The sequence below is a fragment of the Stigmatopora nigra genome, chromosome 4, assembly GCF_051989575.1.
Source record: "Stigmatopora nigra isolate UIUO_SnigA chromosome 4, RoL_Snig_1.1, whole genome shotgun sequence".
Classification (NCBI taxonomy): Eukaryota; Metazoa; Chordata; class Actinopteri; order Syngnathiformes; family Syngnathidae; genus Stigmatopora; species Stigmatopora nigra.
In genome coordinates, this window is record NC_135511.1 from 18,902,365 (window position 1) to 18,912,673 (window position 10,309).

Genomic DNA, 10,309 nt, shown 5'->3' on the forward strand with positions numbered 1-10,309 from the left:
TGAGAGAGGCACTTCTAATCAATTTTGTCTATTGGCTGTCACATGAAAAGAAGCTAGCACTCACTCCTGGTGGTTTATTTCAAGTGTGGAGCTCTCTGGCGACATTTTGGAGGACGGGAATTGTTTAAAATATGTTTTTGGGGGAAAGTGAGGGTCAATTTAGTGGAAAGTGTGGTTTGTGTTAGTTAGTTAAAAAACTTTTAGATTAAAAACTCGTGATGGTTTTGACTGGGAAGTGATGGTTTATCAAATGAGATGAGATGGCGCTAGCGCGAACTGCTAGCAAGGTTAGAAAAGGACACAAAAACATGTCGGAAGATAAGAAAGGATCCTCAATCAACTTAATGCAATCGATAGACATCCCTAAATAAATGCAGATATACAAGAAGCTAAATAGCATGTCTGACTTAAAAATACACGAGTCAGAAAATGACATTTTTAAAGTAACGTTAACAGCTATACTTAGCTAGCTAGCTAGCTAAGTATAGCTCCAGGCTAAACAACACATTCCAAATTCCCTGATCACATCGTTTTCATCCTCAACATCACTCCTCATCAATCCTGGTAGACATTCATTCATTCATTCATTCATTTTCCCAACTTCCGAACGCATTAGGGTCGCGGGGGTGCTGGAGCCTATCCCAGGAGAGCACAAGGAGACAAAAAGGACTACCATGGACACATACCCATACCTAAGGGCAAGTTTTAGAGTGTCCAATTAGCCTAGCATGCATGTTTTTGGAATGTGGGAGAAAACTGGAGTACCCGGAGAAAACCCACATAGGCCCTGGGAATATTTCTCTTCCTCTCTCTCATTATACTCGTATAATATCTCTTAATTTTATTATAATAATGTATAATATTCATAATATATAAATACACAAGTAGAATTATATTATAATAATTTAGTGATCTATTATATCTCATCAAACTTGTATAATAACAATAAAAGTATTCAATTCAATTTCAGCCAAACTCAAAAAACAATGTCCGACTCAGAGTCCGAAAAATCTGCCGCTTTTACCATCAACCCAACTCATTAGCTCCTCCCCCTTCCCTCCAATTTAACACAGACAGGCGCAGGCCTAAATATCATGTCATACTTGAGCAAAAATGAACATTTCCCTACATAAAGTTCACTGGAAATGACACGTAGAGACAAGAAGGCCCAACCCCCCGACCCCTTGGCGACAAACAAGCCGGAATTTGAATATCTCCGGCACCCTCGAAGCCAAGCACATGGCAAAAGTCAGCACGGCTCTCCAAGATTTGCACGACGTCCCCAGAAAAGGCCAAACGCGTCCGTCACGAAAAGTATGGAAGAAAAGCCCGTGGTGGGTCGCCTTCCCAACGGGGGAAAAAAAAGCGGCAACACCTACTCGCCGAGCGAGCTTGGCTCTCAGCTCCAAAAAAAACCCTCCGCGCCGGAGTGTGGGCAGCGCTGGAAGAACACCGACTGCGCGCAACAGTTGGACTAATGATTGAAGCAAAAAAAAAAAATACAAAAAATACAAAAAACGATTAGCTTATCAAAATCCAACGGGCTAGAAACGGCGCCCCTCGCGCACAATACCTGAAGAGACTCCACGCCGCCAGGGGCGCCGAGCTTTCCGTCAATTTAATATGTTAAGAAGATTAAGATGGATAAATGTCGAGATGGAATGTGGCAAAAGCCGGCTAAATCTCTAGTGTTTTTATTGGGGGAGGGGCCTTCCGTGAGTCACTTGAGGTGATCAAACAAACCCACAAAATAACACGCCATTGGCTGCTGGTAGAAATAAAAAATGGAAGCTTATTGAAGACTTGAATATTTAAGCTTCTTGGATCTAAGAGCATCCCACCTTTTGCTTAATATTTGATGAACAGCAACAAAACTATGGGGAAACATTGTGGTCACACTTGTAGTGATCCTGTTTACGTTGATAGCACACAGGTGGGATTTGTGTGGGTCAGCCTTTGCCTCGAGAAATGCCGAATAACAAGCTGAAAGGAACCACTAATGCCATCCATTTTGACAGCCCACCATCGTCTTAAAAAAAATTAAATGTGGCAAAAAGTAGGGATATCCGCAAGTCATATTCGGAAAACCAGAATCGACTAAAAAAAAAAAAAAAGAGTCTATTTTGGAAAATGTACCGTATTTTCTCGAATATAAGCCGCCTCTGCGTATAAGCCGTACCCTTAAAATTGCCTTAAAATGCTTAAATTTTGACAATTTCTCTCATATAAACCGCCTCTTGGTTCACGATTTTCACTTTGAAGGGAAAATCTGAACATTAAAAATTTCTATTTTTGAGTTATTGTATAAATCGTGCGCATATAAGCCGTACCCCCAATTCATTTTTACAAATACCGCATATATGCCTGAAAATACGGTAACTGATTATTGTCGGCAATTTTTTGCTACCTTTCGGAAAACACCCTAGCTCGCATGCTAGTGTAAGTTTCATGCTAGCAGCTAGCGCAAGGTTAGTGAACAAATTAGATCAAAATTTTAAACTGTGAAAGTCAAAGATTCACGTCAGAAGCAGCAGAAAAAAATCTGCCAAATTATTTTTGAAATAGAATCTATTATTTGTTTAAATGGGTCTGGATGAATGAAGTGTTTTAAGAGAGAATTCTTATTATAAGAGAAAATGAAACGAAACAAAGAGCCACAGTAATTTACAAAGTATGTTAAGCAGCAAAAACATTTTGACCAGGAGCCGCATGTGGCTCGAGAGCCAGATTTTTTTCGCCTATCACATTGTCAGGTCAGATTTTAGTACAAGTACGTAATTGACTGTACTACTTTAAGAAAAACCCCAAAGTTTCGATTGTCGCTTCGGGTTGAAAAACTTTTTCCCCTCCAAAAAACAAAGACCTTAACCATCTTATTTTGATCTGCCAAAATGTGTATTAACCTGTTTTTTCAGTTCCACCGGCTCCGAGTTAAGACAATAAGAGCAGTAAGGAGATGAAACGGGAAGCTGAAGAAGGCAAAGAAGGCAAAGAAGGCGCGTTAAGCATAATGAGCAGCCCCCGAGCGCTTCTTAGAGAAGGTGAATCAGAGGATTGGGACACGGGTGGAACTAAACCCAATGCCGGACCGACCACAAAACATTTTGGGCAAAAAGCCACTAAGCCGTGCACGGCCGTGCGTGTACGCACGCGCCTCTTCAAGTAAACTTGCTACGATCGCTTCACTTTGGGATTACGTGCTTCCAAAAAAGAGAAAAGAAGCTGTCAAGACGAGAAAAAGAAAGAAAAAACATTAACCTACTTTTAAGCACAACAGCCACAATAATCCTTCCTCAAAGTTTGTCGCCATCTTTAAATAAAAAAAAAGTCTTATTATGCAAACTAGGAAACTATAAAAGCAAGTTTAGATGAGGACTGAAAATTAAAAAAACTGAGCAAGAGTTGACAAGTTATCTTTTCTTAATTAATAGAAATGTAAACCTGGTGAGTATAGCTAAATTAATTTAATAACTTGCTGTGTGTGGCTCCAGTTTTTTGAACTAGGTCTATAATGTCTTGTGTGTCTTTTGCTACTGCAAATAAGACATTTCCCCGATACGGAATGAAATAAAGTTCTAAGCTAACCTGATTTCCATTGATTAGCAATTATTTGTTCTTTTATTTCATCTGTCTAATCAAGTTAACCCAATATTTAAAATTGTTTGTTTCTAATGCTTTCCTAACAGTTTGAAAAACTTATTTCGAACATGACGCTACGTTTTGCAATGAATCGACACTGAAAAATGAAAATAGCGAGCCAAAAACAAAAAAAATATCAGTTTTCATGAAAATTTCTGGAAAAAAAACATTGCTTGATGTTTAATTGCTCATAGTTTTGATTACAAAAAAATGCATATTGAAGACTGGCTACACAAGATCCGTAGCTCTTACATTACGGGATTTCAACTATGCAGAGGCAAACCGTTACAAAACGGATTCCTATTGCGCAATTTTGGAATGGAGTGACTTTTGACCACTTCTTTGAGAGTACCCTTATCCAATCATTTGATTAGTGTGCAAAACCCATGACGACGACGGCGGCGGCGGCGGAATCCAAGTCACGGGCTCCCGCCGCCGCGGCCTACGCGGGCGAACGCGTAGGCTTTCCTGGGAATGACGGGGTCTGCGAGAGAGGAAGCCCACCCTCGCCAACGCGGGGGAACAGTGGAGAGGGAGGGCGATTTTTGCCGTGGGCACCGCCGGCCTTAAAAAAAAAGCTGCGCCGCCGTCGTCAGAGGCACACAAGAAAAGAACGGGCGAGATTCACCAAAACAAACAAACACTCGAGCGCACACACACACCAGCGCACGCAAAAAAAAGAGGGGGATCTGTGCATTTAAATCCTCTCTCAACGCCCCCACATGTTTTAGCTAAGCATAAAAATCATTCAGAGAGAGCGAAAAGCAGCAAAGAAAGAGACAGAGGAGAAAAAGCGCTATTAGAAGCTCAAGAGATCATATTGAGGCAGCTCTAATCACACTTAGGCTTTAAACCCTCATTCCATCCGTCCAAATGTCTAGCCAAAGAATAAAAAACACATTTCAAAAGGCCTTTTTTTTGGTTTTTGGATGGGATCCCGACCAGGGCTCCTGTGTTGGAGTGATTGGAAACTTCCTGCTTTTTAAGACACATTCCTTGACGACTAGAACGGTATTTTGTGACAATTTTGCGGATTCGGATGGTCGTATTCGGTGGCAGATTCGGGGAAATTATTCAAGTGTTTGATTTGTGGAGATTTCAAGCCTAAATATTTTATCATTGAGACTCAACTAGTTTAGGAAAAGCTCTTTGGAACCAAAACAAACAAACCTGTTAAGGGAGTCATTCAACTTTAGTTCAATTTGACAGAGTGCGTTCTTATGAAAAATAAATATTAAGAGGTATCGTATTTTCTCGCATATTAGCCTGCCTCCGCGTATAAGCTGCACGCTTAAAATTGCCTTAAAATCCTTGAATTGTACAATTTCCCTCATATAAGCCGCCCCCTGATTCACAATTTCAACCTTTATATTCATGGTTTTAATAGCGAGTATAAATGTGTTACTTTGAAGGGAAAATGTTAAGAACAATTATCAAAGTCACATGGTATATCTGATAAACTATAAACTGTTTGCTGAATTCAGTCATTTTTTAGTGACATGTACGGCGTATACGCGAGAAAATGCAGTAGTCAGTTTGCTAAAAGTTTCACTTTGTTGTCGGTGGGACCCAAATCCAAAACGTCATCATAATCTTCCCCTACCAAACCCAGTGTTTCAAAAAATACAACTTCTATTCCATCATTCAAATATGTACATTAAGGGCCTTAAAAGCAATAGCCAAAGTTGAAATGTTTGTATTTTCAAGACTTTGGAGGTTGCGCAGTATTTGGGTGGATGTATACGGACGGGCCGCTGTTACAATTACTCAGCAGGTGAGCCTCCCTCGTCAGCATTCGAGTGGGTTTTGCAGTGGGTGCTTTTTTGAGTCGGAGCGGCCACGGGTTCGGGAAGGCACAGAATAGCGGCGGCGGCGGAGGAGAGGATCCAAAGCGCAATCGCAGGCCGCCAAAAGCGCCAGAAAAAACGTCTGCCGCATTACAATGGGAATAAAAGTTTCTATCGATTTCATCTGGCGCGTAATGCGTTTTCCCGTCCGACTATGGAGGGTGAATCGCTCCGGACAGAATTATGAGACCATTGATCAAAGTGCCTTTGGGCAATAGATCATGTTCAAGCGAGACTGCTTAGCTGGGGAAAAAACACCAGGGAGGAAAAACTACATCCCAGCGGGATTTCAATTACATTTTTAAAAAAAAAAAAACGTCATTTTTAATAGGGCACTCCAAGGCTCTCCACAAAACTATGATTACAAGAGGATTATTAAATTAATCACCTGAATGTTGTCATTTAGTAGTCGTCACATTGTCAGAGTTTGAATGGTTAGCCATTTTGTTTTGTGTGTTTCTGACAAATTAAATTCAGTCAAAATACTTTGATGGATCATCTGGATTTATTATCGTCATTATTGGGAATATTGACAAGAATTTAACATTTTGAAAAGGCAGTGCGAAACTATTTAAGCAGCTTTTTAAAGTCAGTAACTAGCGGTTTGGATGCAACAAAATACGCATTTAAGACAAAGCCATATTAAAATGAGTCTCTGAGACGATCGTGTTCAATGCGGCTATTGTTCCTTGTTGTGCTAGTGACCTGCGAGCGCCACCTTCTGGTGGTGGATGGGTTGAGATGCTGATTTTATAACAACTAATATGACACATTAGTGCACTCTTGTGTTAAAAATAGGCACGCGCGTTTGACAAAGTTGATAGAACTGGTTTTACAAGTATGAAAACAGAACATACATGACCTTTAAAGTGTGATACAATAATAAGACTTACCTTGTTACAAAAATGCTTTAAACCAAATGTACAATGTCAAATTTGGCAACAAGAACGACTAGAAATTATGTAATATAACATTATTTTCAATTCCAGTTCATTGGAAACGTATTGATACAGACTTTAGATATTAAAATTGGACTCATTTATCAGACTTTCTGGTTAAAGGACCTGTTCTGAACTGTCTAATTTGGATAATGTGGTGGAAGGGGGCAGCATAATTTTGGTTTCAGTCAAGAATATATTGTAGCACACAAAAAAATAAGGTCTTACCTGATGTGCGTGGGGGTAGAGAATAGTTGGAGCGCTCCACTCTTTGGTGAGCTTTTTTCGGAGATTCATGTCATCCTTTGGAACAATCAGGCATTGATCAACCTTCAATTCTGGGTAGATTACTTCCAGATCACCGCTTAAATGAACAGAAACATTATGTTATTAAGATTGCAGTCATAAAATAAATAAAGCAATATATAGATGGTGTATATATATATGGGCTTTTTTCATGTCGAATTTTTTTTTGTTTTTTGTTTTTGGGAGAGTTGGCCCGGTGGAGCGAGTGGTTAGCTCATCGGGCTCACATCTAGGGGGGACCTGGGTTCAAATCGTCTGGCCCGGAGTCAGCTAGGATAGGCTCCAGCACCCCCGGTAACCCAACATGAGGATGAAGCGTTCAGAAAATGAGGAACATTTTTTTGCACCTTAATTAGCATAGTTTTTTAATGTTTGAGTTTCAATGGGGATGTGGAGTAGGTCAGAGCTTGCAACCTTTGTGGGAAAAAAATGTGAATATTATGCAAGTGTTATGTTGTTTTCTCTTACTTACCCGCAGAAAGAAGCATCTTCCGAACTGAGCGTCTCCCCTGACGCCTCGCTTTGGCTAAACCCGCAGGTGCAGCCACAAAAGAGGGAAAAAAGGAGCAGAAAAGTCTGCAAAAAAAGAATTCTGTTGTATTATACTGAGGGTAACTCTTGAAATTGACACATTAGTAACTTGTGGTTGTCGAATTCCATGCGCAATCGTGGCCATTAGTCGTTAAAAGCGAATTGTTTATTAAGTACAAGCTAGCACCACAGCGAATAAACTAGGATTGCTAACTTTGTTTACACCCCCCCCATTCGAACAGCTGGCTGTATAATACTAATCAGTGGAAATGCGCTCGAATGGGCGAAACCATTACAGGAGAGGTGGACAATCACAAAACTCGTTCATTATGTATCCACATTTAAATTGAATTTTCTCATATAGACAAAACTACAACAATTATATCGCTACTCGTCATTTTAATTGAGCGTTTTAGTTTGTCGATATGTTGTCTTTAAGCGAGTTGAGGGCATGAAAAATCCCGGAGATTCGAATGGCTTGACGAAGCTTCCCGAATTTTTTATAACTTGTAGATGGCTCAAGTTTGGATTTAAAGTTCTATGTTTAGCCAAAGCTTTCATTTTTTCATACTTTTACAAATAAGAGAGTCACAAGTTCTTACCATGGCGTTGAAGTTGTTTTCCTTTGAAGATGATAACTTCTCAGTGGCAAGTTGAAAACACCAGCGAGGTATCGAATGTCTGCTCTGCGTTGTTAATAAAGTTTATTCAAAACGTAGACAAATCACTTTGGGTGTACACTTTGTAAACAAGGAAGTGAAATGCTATTTAACCCTCTGCTCTCGTTGTTAATAAAGTTTATTCAAAACGCAGACAAAACACTGTACACTTTGTAAACAAGGAGGTGAAATGTTATTTAACCCTTAATAGGAGACTCAATTAAAACAAAACATTTAAATTAATTTTTCAAAAATGTAATATTACAGTCGGGGGAAACGGAATATTGCAAAATAATAATAAAACTAATTAGACTTTCAGCGCCCTCATTGGCAAAACAAATTTTATGTCAGGTCATTATAAGTTTTGTTTACTTACCAACCATTCTAAACTTGTGTTTTTTTAATCACCAAAATTAGACATTTAACCAATAAATGGGGTTAAACACTTCCAACACACACAGGCTGCAAATAATGGTCCGTATTTTATTTAATAAATTCTTTTGACCTATTTTCAGGAACACATGCTACACAATTCCAGATCAATAAACCATAAAAACAGCTTCTTTTTTTGAGAAACAAAAACCATTTGATGACCAAGGAAAATGTCATCTAGGCTTTGAACACTGAGAAAACATTCAAGTTCTATTTTTTAAATTGTTGTTCATTTTTTTTTAAGTTTCTCTTATTTTTTTTGTCATAATTTCCAAACAAGGCCTCTTAAACTATGCAGTGGTGATTGTGCAGCATTTACATATTAATGAATTCCTGTCGCTGCTGAAGCTCCCTTTGGTTTGTGCTTTTCCGCAGCGGCAATATTAGCACCCAAACACATGAAAAGGGGCCCGAGGATGAATTCCATCTGATTTTCCACTTTTCATTCAACCTGATGTTGCTTACATATCCAATTTTTCCACGTCATTTCATGAGAACCTGGTAAGCTGTGCAAGTTTCAAAGTCAGACATTTCAAGAGGCATAGTACAAAAACAAACTATGCAATAGCAGATCATATCCTTTGCGATTATTTACAATTATGACTTCCAAGTCTGTTTCCCATAGCCATACTATTTTTCATAATTGAAGAAATCAAACTTAAGATCCCTGCTGCAAACGGATGCTTATTATTATTATAATTTTCTTTTTAACGTAGCTTAGACTTGACCATAATTTGTGTTGTGGGCATTAAATGAAATATGCAACGTGAATTTCTTTTCATCCACAATTGAAAATATAAAATGTCTATTTCCTAAAGCAACACTACTTTACATTCAATACCATACTGACACTGTACATTAAGGCGTGAGGTGTCCTTGATGCAAAAAAATTAGCTGTAGATTCCGAAAAGTAAATGCCTTGTTTATATATGCAACACACCACTGGGAGGAGATTTTTTTTTACCAGAATTATTATTATATTACGGAGTAGCAATGTAAATGTAGAGTCATGTTAGCATAAAGTGTCTATATTATTGCAGAATTATCTGCCAAGAAGTCTTACATTACAATATTCCCCAAAAAAGAAAAATTGAATATTCCAATAAATTTTTTCTGTAATATTAGAGTAGTTTACACCGTATTTCCCGGACTATAAGTTACACTTTTTTCTTAGTTTGGCTTGAACTGCGGCTTAAACTCAAGTATGTCTTCTTTTTTTCACCCTATAGTTATTCCAAAATTAAATTCAATTAATTTTTGAGAATAGATATTGAAAATCCAATGTATTTATTTGATTCCTGTTGATTAAAAAATAAGAAAATGACTTTATATGGTTAATAAAGTTGTCGATTTTCCACTGGTGGTGTGTCTCAGCTCCAAAAAGTTTGGGAAATACAGCCTTAATAGACGTGTCCTATGGCGTTTCTATTTGAATCTTCTCTACTCTATCCTTATTGTACAGTATAGAATACGTGGTAGTAGCCTTGACGTAATTGGAGGCAGCAAAATGAGTCACCGCCAAAATAAATAGCTTCACGTAGTAAACCATTCGTCAAGTCTAAATTGCGGGATGGAGTATGAATAATTTTTAGCGCGCAGCTCTGCTCAATACAATGCAACTAACTGCACATTATGCTAACGCTAACATTCAGTTTTACAATCCTCTTTTTCACAGAATATCACAAACGCTTGGAACGCCATCTCGTACGAGATCTTCAACAAAGACACACAAATCAACGGAAACAACTCGAAATGACGACGCGGTCTTGGGTTCTGGCGTGTAACGAAAAGGCTAACGGTTAGCGATTGTTGGAGTTATTCTGTGACACTATTATATATATATATATATATATATATATATATATATATATATATATATATATATATATATATATATATATATATATATATATATATATATATATATATATATATATATATATATATATATATATAT

General features: G+C 38.2%; 1 protein-coding gene across 4 annotated transcripts in view; it reads right to left on the reverse strand.

Moving 5' to 3' along the window:
* pebp4 (phosphatidylethanolamine binding protein 4) overlaps nucleotides 1-10,173 on the reverse strand; it is a 42,121-nt gene extending 31,948 nt beyond the window's left edge. For 2 of the 4 annotated variants that reach the window (XM_077715078.1, XM_077715077.1), the window contains exons 1-4: nucleotides 7,864-10,173; nucleotides 7,203-7,306; nucleotides 6,653-6,788; nucleotides 3,263-3,310 (exon numbers count right to left, since the gene is read on the reverse strand). In XM_077715078.1, coding sequence (XP_077571204.1) covers nucleotides 3,263-3,310; nucleotides 6,653-6,788; nucleotides 7,203-7,306; nucleotides 7,864-7,866 — 291 coding nt within the window. In that variant the 5' untranslated portion in view covers nucleotides 7,867-10,173. The remainder of the gene's footprint in view (nucleotides 1-3,262; nucleotides 3,311-6,652; nucleotides 6,789-7,202; nucleotides 7,307-7,863) is intronic. The other 2 variants (XM_077715080.1, XM_077715079.1) reach the window with 1 other exon arrangement.
* Nucleotides 10,174-10,309: the final 136 nt, after the last annotated feature.